General features: G+C 39.3%; 1 protein-coding gene across 3 annotated transcripts in view; it reads right to left on the bottom strand.

Annotated features, from left to right (window-relative positions):
- The window catches only part of CASP8AP2 (caspase 8 associated protein 2), a 31184-nt gene continuing 13156 nt past the window's right edge, over positions 1 to 18028 (bottom strand). For all 3 annotated transcript variants that reach the window (XM_005299730.4, XM_042857589.2, XM_005299732.5), the window contains 4 exons: positions 14531 to 16767; positions 7087 to 10081; positions 3423 to 3522; positions 1 to 2849 (listed from right to left, as the gene is read on the bottom strand). In XM_005299730.4, coding sequence (XP_005299787.2) covers positions 2793 to 2849; positions 3423 to 3522; positions 7087 to 10081; positions 14531 to 16767 — 5389 coding nt within the window. In that variant the 3' untranslated portion in view covers positions 1 to 2792. The remainder of the gene's footprint in view (positions 2850 to 3422; positions 3523 to 7086; positions 10082 to 14530; positions 16768 to 18028) is intronic.

The raw sequence follows: 18028 nt of genomic DNA, 5'->3' as shown, positions 1-18028 counted from the left end.
TGCTGGCTAAACACTTTTATGTTTATTGTTCAGGTGGAGGAAAGGGAGAAGAACTTCCCCAACATCCTCATTTTTTATAGAAGCAGCTTTAATGCTGCTGCATAGCAGTAGCCACACCATTAGCGACAAAGTTGTTTTCATTTACCTGAGGTTTACAAGTTAGACTGTAGGTTTACAGACAGTACATTTTGCATATATGGTATCAAAATTCTTATTGAATAAATTACAAACAATGGTACAAAATACTTCAAGCCAACATTTGATCAACAAGAACATAAGTGTGAACTTTACAAGGTTTTATTATTTTTTGCATTGCTCTTACAGTAAGCAAACAGTTTATACAAAATAAACTTGGAGTTTTACATAGTTAAAAATCTTTGGCTAAACAAACTATATATACATATATACACAAGATATTTTACATGGCCATATGGGAACCTGTACACATACTTACAATAGGCAACATTTAAAAAAATAGTTTAACAATTTACAACAAAGGAATTCAAGTCAGAACTAAACCAATCATTTTTCTTAGTTATGAACGTAGAGAAACAGAAAGAGGGGCCAAGTGTGCTTTATAATAATATTTATTGCTTGCTTTTGTGAGGGGGAAGAGGCGGGTCAAGCACTGAAAGCCATTAGCTTTTCTTTAGTGCCTTTGATACTGTACACATTTTGTTCTATAAGGAGAATTTTTTTTGAACATTCCCCAGCAGCAACTTCTAATTATTCCAGAAGAGCAAGCAAATGCAACTCTGCAAACTGAATATACAGAGAATAGACTTGTTAATCAATTTACTTATAGTTTTAACAATTGGCACAAATAATTTTTAGGGCCAATACAGATATGCATACAAGAACTCCCACTGAAATCACTGGGGGCGGCCTTGTGTGCCTTAGGACAGAATTTGATCATTAAAAGCAATCAAGTTTTAGTAGCAAGTGTCTATAAGATGGAAAACTGCCAATTGCAACACCACAACCTATGTTTAAATAATTCACTACTTCTAACATTGTATAGGGTGCTATATAAAACATAGGTTTCATACTTTCTGGCAATATAACAGTCATGACTCCATAGGTAATACTCGCAAAACAGAAAACAACAGCAGAATTGTCAAGGAATAATTCGACAGTCTACTGGGCTTCTAGTTCTAATATGTTTGTTCTGACATATGTATGTCTAATATGTTGTTCCTCTGAGGACATATGTGGCAGGGGAATAACATATGGTGTGCTGATGGTATAATAAGGGTTTGTTGGCTTTTGAAAAAATGCAAGCCAACCTAAATTGTAGCATGAAACTGAAGTTAGTAAACCAGGGCAAGGTTCTTATTCAGGCAAAACTCCAGGTTATTTCAATTTATGTTTTGATGGAGTAAAGACCACAGAATCTGGTCCTGAACCCTGACATCTATTCATTCAAATTACAAATTTGTCCAGTGCATAGTTAGCAGACTGTGATTAAAGAGGCATCTGTAAAAAAACTTATTAAAAACCTATAAAATGGTAATGTGTATTTTAAAGATAGTATACTAACATATAAGATAACAATTTCTAAGATTTTAAAGAGTTAAACACATACAGTTAGACATCTTATGCAAGGAAACTTTTGAAGATTGACATGATGATGCTCAAGTATATTAAATGGACGTAGGCTTTCAGTGGCTGTTTAGAAAAGGATTTCCCCCCGGGTATGAAATCGCCTTTTACAAGGCAATTACAAAAGTCCATGTTTCTAAACCATTTAAATTAAGGTGATTAAATCATATTAAATTTTAGTGCCCAAGCCCCCCACATATTGAAGGATGCTATTTAAATAAATGGCTATTTCTAAGATGCAAGTTAGAGGATAAATTACCTATACATTTCTTCTGAAGGAAAAATTCAGCTGTTCAAAATTTAACAGACAAAGATTTTTGAAACAGAGTCTGAACAGCCACTTTTCACCTTCAAAATAGCCCTTAGTAAAGGAATACTCCACAGCAGTCAATCGCAGAACGTAAGCAGTCATCTGAAAAACTGGCCATTGAATTAATTACTAGTTTAACTCCTTGACACAATGTCCGATTTTTCCCCCACATGAATTCCACTGTTAGCAATTCATGCAGTAGGAAAGGATCAACTCTCTCATTATGTGATAATCCAGTTACTAGAACAACTGACTTCAGGATTATTCCTATTAGGAACTGTATTTTAAAGTCACATTTGGAAAACCAAAAAACAAAACAAAACAAAACAAAAACAAAAAAAACAAAAAAACCCAAAACAGTATTTTGATGTTTTACACACCCAAGATTTCCTAGCAATTGGACTCCAGGCAATTATTTAGGTTTACAAAACCCATCTTTGACATTGTCACAAAGTCTGTTTACAGCACCTTTAATAGGTTTCACTAGCTTTATTTGACTGAGCAAGTTTCCGCAGTTATGTAACAAGTTTAACCAACAACCGAATTTCCACAGTTTTGAATTCACACTGTTCCATTTGTACAGGAATTTTCTCCTTCATTCAGCCTGCTGGTTTTGTTTGGTTTTTGTTTTCCCCACATATGGCTGACATACTATTGAGAGACGAGGCTGAAAGAATGAATGCTTGTTGCTATTTGAGCCGAGATAAAGTATTTCAACTGTATGGAGAAGAGTGAGCTAATAAATGACTGTGCACCAGCTTACTGAACTAGGTGTTCCAACTTGGATACTTCCCACAGTATTCATAAGCGTGTACTTGGAGTAGTCAGTCGTTGCTGACAACAGCAAAACTCTGTATCACAACAGCAGCTTGCTTAATAGCTACTTGCACTTCGACTTTTTGAACAACTTCATTAACTGCTTGAATCTTTCTGAAACCTAAGGGGAGAAAAAACAAAACACACATTATTAGTGTTCTGGATTTCAACATCTACCAGGTCAGATTAATCCTCCAGTATTAAAATTTCTAGATGTAAACCTATCTAGATTTTTTTGTTCTTTCGTCTCTCAACTCCTCATTAGTTTGTTTTTTGAAAAATCGCCCCCTAAAATTCAAAAGTGCCCAAAGGATTTAGGAACATGACAGTAAATGGGTCTTCTGCTCCACTTTACACTTTCAGTGATTGAAATCTTCATTCTCCATCATAATTACTGAGATTCAAGACAGATGGAGTCCAGTACTACTTTATTTTCGACATAGTATTCCTGCCTAAGGACTTGAGACATACAAAAGACGAATGCTTAGGATTCAAAAAAAAAAAAAAAAAAAAATCTGAGAGATTTCCCCTTCTTCCAATCCCCAACTACATGTACAAGAACAAAAATAATTCCTAATTTGTGAAGCTTGACATCTCTGTCCTTAAGTGCTTTGAAGAAAAATATTGTTCCAGGACTATGCAATCAGAAATGTAGCAATACAGTAGCTAGTCCAACTAGAATAAATATATATACCTGATTTGGGCTTTTGTTTAGCCTGGCAGCTATGGAAATAAATGTTTTTCCTGATGGTCCATTTTTTTGACACTCCAATAGAATTTCTCGGTCATCATTTCTAAAGAAAAAATTCCAAGATTAAATTAATTTCTAAACATTACTTTGACACACAAACCCCACTGATCCAAAACTATGAAACATTAATTAAAACAGTGCTATGAAACTGATAGCAGGCACTTCCTTTTACTGATGTAAAGCTAACAGCAGTGTTGCTGCATACAAGCACATGTTAATATAGATATACAGGCAGACTAAATTTTTGGAATAAAATATTCTCATTCTTCCCCTATATTGGTACAATAAAAGATGCAATGAAGTTTACTCAGCCTAGAGACTTAGAACCTAGGTCTATGGTATTCAAAACCATGGTCTTCAAATTTCATAGGGCTGTACTACCAGGTTAACCCCTAGTTTTCTACCATTTGTGCAGAACTCAGATCCCACATTTTGAAGTTTTGAATCCCTCGGCCTGCGCCGCTTCCTGCAGCCCCCATTGGCCTGGAGCGTCGAGCCACGGCCAGTGGGAGCCGTGATCGGCCGAACCTGCGGAAGCGGCAGGTAAACAAACCGGCCCGGCCCTCTAGGTTGCTTACCCTGGCAGGCCGCGTGCCAAAGGTTGCTGATCCCTGCTCCAGACTCAAAAAGTCAAACACGCTACTCTTAAGAATACCGGTTATTTCATTTCCCCACACTCCTATTATCTACATAGGAGTAGAGTGATCAAAGCAGAAGAGAGTTAGGATTCTATTCCCAAATTTGCCATTGATTTACTATGTGACCTTTGGATAGCTCATAACCTCTTTGTGCCTAAGGCCTTGGCTATACTTGGGGATTCACAGTGCTGCCGCAGCAATGCTGTGAAGCGCTAGCGTAGTCTCGCTGCCAGTGCTGAGAGAGCTCTCTCGCAGCGCTGCAAGTACTCCACCTCTCAGAGGGGAATAGCTTGCAGCGCTGCGAGCGAACGTGCAGCGCTGCAGGTGCTGATTACACTGGCGCTTTACAGCACTGCGCTCGGGGGAGGGGGGGTGCATTTTCACACCCCTGAGAGCAGCAAGTTGCAGCGCTATACAGCGCCAGTGTAGCCAAGGCTTCAGTGTAGCCATCTGTAAAATGGGCATATATACCACCTTCACAGAGTGGCTGTGAGGAGTCAGTTGTTTGTTTGAAATCTTTGGATGAAATGTTCTACATGCCAACAAGTGCAAAGTATGTTATTTAGAAATTCCACAAGAACTCAAAGTATATAAAATTAAACTTATGTGATGACTAGCTATTTAAAATGAACTCTTCATAATCTTTTAGGAGGTAGTTCAGCAGGAGGAGAAAGCTTCAGGCATTTGAATTAGAACAGATTTCATAAATCATAAATTGTAGCGCACTCTCAACATCTTAACTCGGGGTGGCCAACCTGAGCCTGAGAAGGAGCCAGAATTTACCAACATACATTGCCAAAGAGCCACAGTACTACAGCAGCAGCCCCCCAGCACCTCCCTCCGATCAGGGCCTCCCCCTCCTTCCCTGATCAGCTGTCTCGAGGCATGCAGGAGGCTCTGGGGGAGAGGAGCGAGGGCACTGCAGGCTCAGGGGAGGGGCAGGAAGGGGTGGAGTGCGGGCAGGGCCTGTGGCAGAGCCAGGGGTTGAGCAGTGAGCACCCCCTGGCACATTGGAAAGTTGATGCCTGTAGCTCCAGCCCCAGAGTTGGTGCCTATATAAGGAGCTGCATATTAACTTCTGAAGAGCCGCATGTGGCTCTGGAGCCACAGGTTGGCCACCCCTGTCTTAACTGATTTGTTTGTTTCAAGCAACAGTTATATTTGATTTTAAAAATCACACACTTGTAGGAACAACTAACTTTCTGAAGAAATCAATGAGAACTTCAAAATAAAACAAAATATGGTTAGGTCAAAAGGTTTCATGTTAAAAATTTAGGAGTGTTATACAAGAACATAAAAAGGGCCATACTGGGTCAGACCAATGGTCCATCTATCACAGTATCCTGTCTTCTGACAGTGGCCAACATCAGATGCTTCAAAGTTGTATGCAGTGCAGCTGCATCTGTGTTGATCCCCAAATATTAGAGAGGCAAGGTGGGTAATCTCTTTTTTGGACCAACTTCTGTTGGAGAGAGAGATAGAAAATTTCAAGCCACACAAGCCCAGACCTGAACAGCAGCACGGTGTAGCTCGAAAGCTTGTCACTCTCACCAACAAAAGTTGGCCCAATAATAAAAGATATTACCTGACCTACTTTGTCTCTCTAAGATGCTTCAAAGGGAACAAACAGAACAGAACAATTATCAAGTGAGCCATCTCCTGCTGTCCAGCCCCAGCATCTGGCAGTCAGAGGTTCAGGGACACTCAGAAAACTGGGCTGCATCCCTGACCATCCTGGTTAATAGCCATCGATGGACCTTTCCTCCATGAACATATCTAATTCTACTTTGAACCGAGTTATACTTTTGGTACTTTTGGCCTTAACAATATCCCCTGGCAACGAGTTCCATAGATTGTGTGTGTTGTATGAAGTAGTATTTCCTTCTGTTTGTTTTAAACTTGCTGCCTATTAATTTCATTGGCTGACCCCTTGTGTTCTTGTGTTATGAGGAGGAATAACAAACAATTCCTTATTCACTTTCTCCACACCATTCATGATTTTAATAGACCATCATATCGTTGTCTTCTTTCCAAGATGAACAATCCTGGTGTTTTCAATCTCTCCTCATATGGAAGCTGTTCCACACCCTTAACCATTTCTGTTGCACTTCACTGTACCTTTTTCATTTCTACTATATCTTTTTTGAGAAGGGGTGACCAGGACTGCACGCAATATTCAAGGTGTGTGCATATCATGAATTTAAATAGAGGCATTATCTTCCCTTTCCTAATGGTTCTTAACATTGTTAGCTTTTATGACTGCTGCTACACATTGATAGGATGTTTTTAGAGAACTATCCATAATGGCTCCAAGATCTCTTTCTTGAGAGGTAACAGCTAATTTAGACCCCATCGTTTTGTATATAGTTGGGATTATGGTTTCTAATATGCCTTACTTTACATTAATCAACACTGAATTTCATTTGCTCAACACTGAATTTCATCTGTAATTCCAAACAAAACAAAACAAAAATCACTGCTGGGAGGCTAGATAAATCAGAAATTATGAGATATGGAATACTTTTCCGTTAGGACACCTTTCTGATTCCAACCCACATAAAGTGACTGAAAAAACACCATCTTCCAATAGCCATTCAGTGGATTGTGAAATGAGTTAGTGTCTCAGACCCATTTCCAGTGAACAGATGTCAATATGGTTTAAAAAACAAAAAAGATAACCCACACAACCACTAGCGCCATTAACTGGCACCCTCAGAAGAGAGATCAAGAAGTAAATGGCTATGGAGACTAGATCACTCTCACAAACTAGGAGGTCCTTTCTGAACAAGGCTGAGGAAGGCTCAACTTATAGCAGCACAGGGGGAGGCTTGCATTGCTGTGGCCATTACTGTTTATTCTGTAGAAATATGGAACTTCAGTCACCAATTAAACTAATTTTCATCCCCATACTTCAAACATGTCCCCAGACCCCATCCTCCACCAAGAGAGTATACTGTCAATACTCTTACCTTGTCCAAGAAACAACTACTTCTCCTTTCTTTTTAATGATGTTTTTGGCATATAGACTACGTGGCGACGTGGAGGAAGTTGAAGGATCTTTATTCTCAGGCAATTCAGTCCTCTTACTGGAAGATCTTTTGGGAGCTAAACCTTTCTCCTCAGACTTCTTACTACTTTTATCATTTCTTTCACTAGATGATTCAGTTTCCCTTTTTGTTTTTTTTGACTTGGAATGGTCTGTTACAGACTCCTTTTTTCTCTTTTTGCTAGTTTTATCAAGACTTGTCTGGCATCCCAAATCAACATTTAAAGTGGATTTTGTTTTAGAGTTGCCCTCATCTGTTTTAATCTCACTGGAAAGCTCTTCTGTTAAATCGATATATGCATTAACACTGCACTCTAATGGTTCTTCCTTTGTATCACCTTTATCTAAGTTTCCTATATGAATTTCCTGTTCTGTAACTTTTAAAGTCGATTCCACTGCAAGATTACATAAATCTACTTCACTTTCATTGGCAATATCTTCTGTCAAATCTATATATGCATCAACACTGCATTCAGAAGGAAAAGCAACTTCAGCTTTAACAGGACTTTCTACTGAAGTGTTACATATTTCTCTCTTGTTTTCAGGCACTTTCAATTCATGCATCTGAGACAGCTTAAAGTCTTCACTTGTGTTTTCACTACCATGGCTATTTTTGTTTGATGTTTCTGAAAAGGGCTTATACAAGTTAGGAGCTTCATCTTGTCCAGTGGCACTATGTGGCTCCTTAAGGGGCTCAGGCAAATTATGAGCTTGTTCTTGTCTAGAACTGACATTACATAGCTCATCAGTGGAATCAATAACATTCATATCGCTCTTAGAATCTTTTTCTTCCACAGTTGTGCCTGTGGTATCCTGATTATCTTTTTTTATTTTGGCAGATACATTTTCTTCCTTTTCTTTCTTGGTTAAGGATACCAGTGATTCCTCTGTCAGGGTAGTCTGATCAAGGGTTGGCGATGTTGATGGCACTGCACGTCTTATCTTAACAATGAAATGATCATTGGATTTCTCCATTATTACTGCTTGCATTGGTAGGCTGGGGTCACAAGGGAAACCAGGAACAATAGGCCGACTTGTCCATGAAGAACAACTTGATCTACTACTTGAGTTATCAGATTCTAAAGCCAAATGAATGTCTTGTTCGGTAGCATCCTCTTCTTCAAGAAGAGCATCTTCACTGTAATGTGCACTAAGAACTCCCTCAGGAGTTGAACCGGATGTGTTTTCAGGTTTCAGAAAGCTAAGATGAGCGTCCGATTTCAAAGGTGATGGAATAGTTAAAGAAACTGCTAGATCTTCAAGGAGTATAGAGGAAACAAATGACTTATTCCTTTGTAAACTGCATTCATCATCTTTGCTGGAAACTGCACTTGGGGGAACTTCAAACATACAGCTTTCATCCAGAACATCTGGATCAACTGGCATCTGAAGTCTAGATGATAAAGATGAGGCTCTTTCAGGTGAAACTGCAGGCCAATTAATACCCTCTACTGTTCTAGATTTCACACAGGCCTCTATTGGAACTGCCTCTTCTATAACAGAAGCAGGATTATTTCTGCATTTCTGACTTTCCAGGACTTGTTTTTCTGGTGTCCTGAACTCCCACTGATCTGTATCAATGCTGCTGATGCTTTTTTCTAAGAGATCAGAGCCTTGTAACAAACTTTTGAATATTTCACCCATTTGTGCATCACTCACTAGATTAAATGTAAGACTAGAAGTTTGCTGTTCTGTAAGAAGTTCATAATTAAAATCAGACTTGTGAGCATCTCTGACCATGTGAAAGCCTTCCTTTTCATATCTTGCACTTTTCAGTGGAGTTAGGGTGCCTTGCAAATTATTTTCCTTAGAGGGCAGCACTTGGGTTTGGGAGTTCCTTGTATTATCAATGGAATTTAGACATTTTGTAATCACATTTTTTGGTGCATCTGTTTTATTTTTGTCATGGTGACACTTGTTAAATGGTTGATAACTTACCACTGGTTTAGGAAGAACATATTCTTCAGACTTTTGAGATTTTACTTTTAGGGACTTTTTCCTGGATTTCTGTACATCATTTTTATGACCTGTTGTGCATTTTTGTTTTTGTGTAGTTCTGATTTCAAGCTTTCCTTCATCACTCTCATTTCCGATGCTTACTAAATCACAGAGTTTTACTAGAATTCTCTTTATTTTTTCAAATAAGTAATCAAGCCGTTCATCCACAAATTTCCACAACTGTTTTTTCATATCTGACAGCTGTTGTTCAAAAAGCTGTTCCACTGTTGCATTCTTTTTAACATGCCTAAGTTTAGACTCTATAGTTTCACAGAGTGTCAATTTTAAAGTCTCACCTAATCTAGACATCTTGGAAAAGTTGAGGTACTTTATCAATGATGTAAAATTCAAAATAGCTGATTCTATAATTCTGTGAAAATGCTGAACTGGGAAATGCATCTTGAACTTCATATAATTTTTCCTTATCTGTTTTCGTATAGCTTTTAACATCTGCATAATTTCTTGTACTGTAGAAGGTTCAAGAATAATTTGAACTATTTTTTCAAGGCAAGCAATGCTCACAGTTTTATTTTTCTTTCTTTCCTTTGACGATCTGGTAGCTCCACTTTTATGTTTTTCTCTACTTTTGTTTGCATTTCCTTTTTTGTAAACTAATTTTCCACTATCTTCATTGCAAGATGCAGTTTTATTCATTTGGTTATGTGGACTGCTGCTCAAATTGTGTGTTTCAGGAGAAGCTCTTCCCCTTGATATTTTACTATTCTCAGAGTTTCTTTCTGATTTGGATTTTTCATCATCACTTACAATTTCTCCTTCTTCTAATTCATCCGAGGATATGCTCAGCTGGGACTCCATCTCTAAGTGTTTGTCAGGTGAGCAAACTGGCTTTTGATTTTCTTTATTTACTTCATTTGACAGAGTCTTGGAGGGACAGGCAACTGTGCTTTCAGGAGTTAAATCTATAAAGAGAATAGTTTGTTAACCATCCATAAACAAACAATTCCACACAGAGCAAACATTTTAGGAAAAATCCAGACGACTCAGTGGTTTACCTTTTATTAGAACTGGGTGCTTAACTGTTTAGAATTGTCAGCTTCTACTCAGTATATTTGATCTTAAACTCTGGTAGATATGAACAACATTGAGAAAGCAGATTACAGATAAAAAATAAGTACCTCATTCTGCTCCCATTGATGTCAGTGGGATTTTTTCAGGTCTTTAAGATTAAAAACCAGTATGGATTATGCAAGTTTTGTTTGGTGAAAATATTATTGTCTGCACTGAATATTTTGAAGAAAAATAAAATGCTTGAAAATTTTCACTATTTTACTCTTTATGCCAGTAAGTTACTTGTTATGCTAATATTGTGCAAGATTGTGTCCTTAGAATCCAACTATGAAACCACGAAGCGTAACAAGATTTACACATGAATTCTGATTTTCTTTTACTGGTTTCATAAAAAGGTCAAAATATGTAGCATAAATCCATTTACTTTGGCATTCATTTCTCTGCATCAGGGTTACCAAAAGGGATGTAATAGTCCCTTCTGTCCTTAAAATCTATGAATCTACTAAGTAACGATTGGACCCCATCACACTAGGCACTACAGACCCAATAAGTTCATTTCAGTTGCTGATAACTTTAAGATAAAGATTACTCCAGAGGTTAAACCAAACTCTACAGCAGAAGAGATTCTTCCTCCTATTAATTTTTGATAAACAAGTATTTAGTTTAGCTGTTTGAATTACAGAAATGTGGGAGACAAGGGGAAAGGTCAGGATTTTTTTTTTTTTTTTTAAATACTCCTAACTCAAAAATTGCTTTTTTTCTCTCCTCACAATCAAGTGTACCAATTGTTTGATCTTTCAATTTTTAATACCTTATTTTAAAAACAATCCATTGGGAGTTTTTTAAAAAAAAGTCATCTGGTTAGGCTTAGTACAATATCAAGCTACAAGAGACAGATTTTGGCTCCCGATTATAAAAAGAAAATATCTACATATACGTAATTAAGTGGTAAATACTATTTGATTAAGATTTTTAGCTGTTTGGGTTTGTTTGTTGGTCACCCATATTTAATAAATTTTTATATTTTTAATTACATAGGTATTAGATATTCTTTTGTCACGGACATCTCACAACACTTAGTGTCAAAAACAAGAGAAAATATGAATTCAAAATAATTACTTTCCCCAAACAAACCTTCTTCTGTTTGAAGCCAGTGTTCTTAGACATTCATTTTATATCGCTTCCAGAGCAGTAAAACTGTTATTCCATTAATGATTTTTGGAAAGGAATGGAGACAAAGATATCTAACTGTTACATAACATTTAATTACCTTCTACAAGTTTTGCAACTTTTGTTATTAAACAATATTCTTCAGCTTTCTTTATGCAATAACTCTCCTGAACTTTCCACCTAACCAAACTTTTAATAAACTAAAGCAAAAAGTAAAAGGTGTCAAAATAAAGCATATGCATAAAGTGTATCCTGGGAGAACTAAGCAGGATTTATAATAGAGAGGAGTACTGAATTTCAGGACTAAGGGAGACACTAACTTCTTGCCTATCAAAAACAGATGTAATGGCTACTACTATTAGAGCAGACGTGGGCAAACTACGGCCCGCAGGCCACATCCGGCCCGCGGGACCATCCTGCCCGGCCCTTGAGCTCCTGGCCTGAGAGGCTAGCCCCCGGCCCCTCCCCTGCTGTCCCCCCTCCCCCATCTCATAGAACTGGAAGGGACCTTGAAAGGTCATTGAGTCCAGCCCCCTGCTTTCACTAGCAGGCCCAGGGCTCTGGGCGGGCTGCGAGCTCCTACCGGGCAGCGCGGCTGCAAGAGCCGCTGGCCTGCCCCGGTGCTCTAGACTGTGTGGCGGTGTGGCTGGCTCCGGTTTGGCGGCGCAGCTGCCAGTCCTGGTGTTCTGAGCGGCATGATAAGGGGGTGGGCGGATTGGATAGGTGTGGGAGTCCCTGGGGGGGCCTGTCAGGGGGCGGGGGTGTGGATAGGGGCGGGACAGGGAGCAGGAGGGGTTTGGATAGGGGGTGGGATCCTGGGGGGGGCAGTTGGGGAGAGGGGTTCTGGGAGGGGGCGGTCGGGACAAGGAGCAGGGGGGGGAACGTTGGATGGGTCAGGGATTCTGAGGTGGGCAGTCACGGGGCAGGAAGTGGGAGGGGGCGGATAGGAGGCAGGGGCCAGGCTGTTTGGGGAGGCACAGCCTTCCTTACCTGGCCCTCCAAACAGTTTCAGAAGCCCAATGTGGCCCTCAGGCCAAAAAAAGTTTGCCCACCCCCGTATTTGTCTAACTTAAAGATAAAAATTACTACTTTGAGATATGTGCAGTGTTGCTATTGACGTGTTGGTCCCGTGATATTAGAGAAACATGGTTGGTAAGGTACTGTAACAACTTTTATTGGACCAACTTCTGTTGGTGAAAAAGACAAGTTTACACAGAGCTATAAAGGTACTAATATACACACACACACTTTGGAATATGGCAGCTCAAGTCCTAGACCAGAAGCATTTAAAAAAAAAAAATCTAGGGATGCACTTTAAAATGATAGTCCTTCGTTTGGCATTTATCTACTTGGGGTCTAATCTCCTCAGGTCCCCTATTTCTATTTTCTTATAACTAGTATCAGCTATATTTGCTGTTATGTTAAATATCACGTATGCAAATTTATGAATGGCTGTTCAGATGAAAAGGCGTAAGAGTCGCTGGTCAAGTGTAATAGGCAGAGTTCCAGAGGACTAAGTAAACTGAGTTTTGCAGAAAGTAATGATTATAAAGAAGTGTAGTAAAGTCTTTGAAAAAGGATTTAAAAACTCTTCACCCTCTCCCATTTCTCCTCAATGAATACACTCTAATGATTATTTGTGTATGAAATTTTCTGCTACTTTCATCCTGACTATCTCATATTTATAAAACATATTTAGACATTCAAATTCATTTAACTGAGGGGAAGAATAGTCTAGTGGCTAACACACACCTCTGGAAGTTGGGAGATCCAGCTCCAATTCCCATCTTTCCCACAGGTAAGTCATTTGGTGCCAATTTTTAAAAGTTATTTAGGCACCTAAAGATGAGATCGACATCTAGTGGGGTTTTCAAAAGCATCTAGGCATTGATCTGCCTCTTTAGACCCCTCAGTACCTTTAAAAATTTGCTCCCTTTGATCCCAGTCTACCATCTGTAACTAGAGATATCATTAGAGGCGATCAGAAAGTGTGTGCATGTTCCCCCACCCCCAATGGAAATTTTTAAATTTTAGGCAAGAATTTTAATGTTTTGGTTTTCAGCTGAAATGCAATTCTGAAATGCCACTGTGGTGCTTTGTGCTCCCATTCCTCTCTACAGGCTGATCTTTCTGGTAGGACATCTCTCATAATGCATCAGTCTCCTTTCTTGGAGAGAAGACAAGGTGTCTCACAGGAGATAAAGTCCAGCTGCAGATCCTAGCTCATAAAAGAGAATGGGAGCGTGCGGCACCAGAACTGCAACTCCCATGAGACACTGCAGCAGCATTTCAAAAATCACAGTTTTTTCTTAAATATTTTGGTTTGTGAGCATTGTGTATTTCAACAAAAATCTAAATTTTCCACAGAAAACCAAACACTTTTTGCAAAGCAATTCATTTAAACAAAACCCCAGTCTTCTGTTAAAAATCAATGTTGATGGAAAACTTTCAATCAGACCTAGCTACTTCTACTTTCTCCTCTACTTGGATGTTGGACAGCTTAATTCACTAATGTTTGTAGAGCAGTGAGATCCTTTGCCACAGAAGTGCAAAATATTATGGAGGTGTCAGTAATGACTCAATAGTTTGGGTTACTATCATTTTTTCCATTTAAGGTAGGGTTTAAATCCTTTTGAAAAAACAGATATATAGATGCCAACAAATACAATTATTACTGTATATGTTGGAAGATTTTATGCATTCATTGTGGATCAAAAAGTTATAGTTGTCAATGGACTGTATAAAATGAATTTTCATGAATCAACCCTAATTGAATGTATAAACTCTAAGGTAACAGATACTTACATGAGATACCTTAATTGGTCTGTCCATCTTTTGAATGACTAAGTTTTTAAAATGGCAATGTTGCGTGTGTTTATTTTGCATGAGGTTAATACAAATTCCTTCACTCCAATGTAATGTGTGTGAATCACAAACACTGAAGTCCAATTGCCCACTGCAATCAGGCAATCACAGACACCCCCGCCCCTCCCATTATAAAATGTACATACAAAGGGGAATATGAAAGAGTAATGGCATAGACAAAGCAAAATTGCATTCTCTGGGTTTAAAAATCTCAAAGAGACAATCATTTTTACTTCCCACTAATGCATATTTTGGATAGATATCTAAAATCAAAAACAAAACTAGGATAAAATATAAATTAATACCTTTGTTATAACTCTTCACAAGTCCTTTGCAAGGGCTCTCCATCCTGAGTGCTTTAGCCAGTGGTCGCATTGGACTATTCAGTGGGCTGATAACCTTTGGAATGTACCTCAAGTGATTGAGATCAATGCTTAATATTGAATTGTCATCGTCAGCAGGAACTGGGTTAGTTTCTCTTGCTTTAGTTCTAGGATCTAGTTTATCACTATGAGAAGATGTTACTACATTGATTTCTGGTTCTGGCAAGTTTTGCTCCAAATTACAAGTGTTTTGATCAACTACGGGTACGCCCCCATCCGCTGGTATATACCCGTCAGTTGGCTCGGATGTAGTCACGCCCTCCTTGTAAGGTATAGTTTTCAAAGCACTGTTTTCCTTGGCGGGATACTCAAAATTTTCTCCAGACACACCATCATTGGTATCTACCACTTGCATTAATGAGTCTGACTTCGTTTGTCTAATATCATCTGCGACACTATGGGACTCAAAATCATCAGAACTGATGGTCTCCAAGTCATCATAATCAATGTTCCGAGCTTCATCATGATTCATAGGGCTTTCTAGCTCAGGAGCTGTGCATGTTTTGTCTGCCTCTTCCATCTCTATTCCAGCCTCAGGAAAGGACACAGTGTTATCATTAGTCAGTTCAGGTTGCAGTGCATCCACTGTTTCTGCCAAAGCTTCAGGCTGCACTAGGTCTAGAGTTTCTGTCAAAGCTTCATTTTCAGTTTTCGTTTTGATCTCAGAAACAGGTGTCTTTGGTTCCAAGTTTGTTTGAACTGGAACCTTGGTTTGCTCTATTGAAGCAATACTAATAGGTTGGGCAGGTGTTAACATTTCTGTATGCCCTGGGGTCTCAGTACTATCTTCACTACTGGCTTTTTTGGAATCTGTTTTAATTCCATTATTTTGACAGAGAGGCTGTGTTTTAGCAGGAGAAAGAGTTAAATTTAGCTTTTCCATAAAGCTTAGTTTTAGATCTTCCTTTTTTGTTCCATTTTTATCTTCTTTAGCTTTTTTAGCTTTGTGCTCTTTTAAACCATCTGCTACTCTGGGTGTTTCTTCTGGTTTAGACGATTTGTTTCTCTCATTTTTTGTAGCATCTGTAACCTTCTTGGATTCTTTTGCAGTCTGGTGTGTAATTTCTTTTGTTACTTTTCTTTCATTTCTAGGATGCCTACTTTCTTCCTGGTTTTCTTTATCTCTTTTCCTTTTTTCTTCAGTTCTGTGTCTCTCTGATTTTGAATATGTAGTTTCCCATTCATATCTGCTGCTATTTTCCTTGGAGCGTGTATGTTTGTGCTCTCTGTTGCTGGAAGTAGAAGGTGAAGATCTTGCCTCTCGGGAACTATGATCACTTGCTCCCCTATCCTTCTTGCAGTCTCCATCTGTTCCTCTTCTACAGTCTTCCACGAGGCACTTATGTGATTTGTGTGGGCTCTTTGCAGTTTCGTTCTTTGAATGTGGACTATTCACTCGGCCAGACCTTCTTGGTTGTTCTTGTTGCTTTCCAGTTGATTTGTTTTTCTGTGCAAAATTCTTCTCATCTTTATCAAGTGTTTCAAGGTCCTGTTTGTTTATGTTTTGTGACCTTTCACCCTTTTCATCACCTTGAGATTCAACTGTTTGTGATCTCTCCTTAATGGTTGTTTGTTTCTCCCAGGTAGAAACGCACCTATCAGTTCTATTTTCCACAGGTGGGCTACCTTTCAGCTTTTTGCTCTTACTTTCTTGCTGCAGCTCACTTTTACCAGATTTTTCTGAATATATTTGCAAGTTTTGATGAGAGTCTGTGATTCCCTGTTCACTATCTGTACTGTTACCAGTGCTCTGGTATGTATCTCTTTTGTACCTGTTGTCATTAGCCTTGCTATACTGCTCACCATTTTTCATTTCTCTTTCCCTCCTGTTACCCTTATTGGAGTAGTGGTCAAAGTTTTGGAAACAGGTACGAGAACTGTCATTACAAAGCTCTTCAGGAGGATATCTGAGTAAATATGGAGAGTTTCTTCTTTCTGAGTGTGATTTTCCATCCTCCATATTATGAGATGAATAACTGTGATGTACATCTTTGGAACAGTCAGTTTTCAGTCTATGATCTGTCTTTGTATTGTCTACTAAAGAAGAAGCTCTGAATTTAGGATCTTTTGTTTTATTTATCTCGGAGCACCTTGTATTAGTTGATCCTGAAAGATACGTTCTAGCGTAGTTATTTCGATGACTGGGAAATTCTGATAACCTATTTGTAAACAGATAGAAGAATCATATTAAGGTTTTTTGTTATAATTTAACTAAAGCCAAAATTCTACGAACTCCTTGGTTCTTTCTTAAACTGTTATTCAGTAGAACTGACTAAAGGACAGCAAAGCTTACAATACAAGGCATTTATCCTAAAATTTCCAAGTTTGCAGCTTTTGTAGGTGAAATTCTATAAAGAAGGGGTGGGCAAACTTTTGGCCTGAGGGCCACATCAGGGTTCCGAAACTGTATGGAGGGCTGGGTAGGGAAGGCTGTGCCTCCCCAAAGAGCCTGGCCCCCGCCCCCTCCCACTTCCCGCCCCCTGAATGCCCCCCTCAGAACCCCCAACCCATCCAAACCCCCCTGCTCCCTGTCCCCTGACTGCCCTTACTGCTATCCACACCCCCACCCCGACCCCAACAGGCCTCCCGGGACTTCCACGTCTATCCAACTGCCCCGTTCCCTGTCCTCTGACCACTCCCTGGGACCACCCGCTCCCTTACCACGCTGCTCAGAGCACCAGGACTGGCAGCTGCGCTGCCTGGCTGGAGCCAGCCATGGCCGCCACGAAGTCTAGAGCACTGGGTCAGGCCAGCAGCTCTTGCAGCAGTTCTGCCTGGCAGGAGCTCAGCCCCGCCGCCCACAGTGCTGGCGGCATGGCGAACTGAGGCTGCGGGGGAGGAAGGACAGCAGGGGAGGAGACGGGGGCTAGCCTCCCAGGCCGGGAGCTCAAGGGCCAGGCAGGACACTGTAGTTTGCCCATCTCTGCTACAGAGTAAGAATTGCAGCCTAAGGCTCTACCTAGCTTGATCTTTCACAATTTACACTGAATATTTTTCGTATTTTTCTAAATTCTCAGTTTGAAGGAAGAATTGGGTAAAACTAGGACATTAAAAAAAACATTTTTAAAAGTACGCCTGGAAATTTAAAAGTGGACAGTCAATTCACTTGGTCTCAAAAAGCAACTAATTTGAAAAAAAAAAAAAAGATTTGTGGTGAAATATCCCAAAAACAAATGCATAAGGAACCACAGGGCAAGAAAGATAAAATTGCATGTTATACATATCAGTTTTATTATTTGAAATTACTGCCAAGCAGTGAAAAAGCAATAACCATCAGCACAAGACTCAGAGGTGGTCTCAAATATAAAATCATAAAAATCAACCACACTAACTCAGACAGCAAACCTTCCAGTATGTAGACAGTCAGAATAGGTGTAATATGATCAAACCAATAAGCAAATAAACTATTGTGTTGAACTT

The sequence above is a fragment of the Chrysemys picta genome, chromosome 3 (assembly GCF_011386835.1).
Source record: "Chrysemys picta bellii isolate R12L10 chromosome 3, ASM1138683v2, whole genome shotgun sequence".
NCBI lineage: Eukaryota > Metazoa > Chordata > Testudines > Emydidae > Chrysemys > Chrysemys picta.
This window is presented reverse-complemented; position numbering and strand designations above follow the sequence as displayed.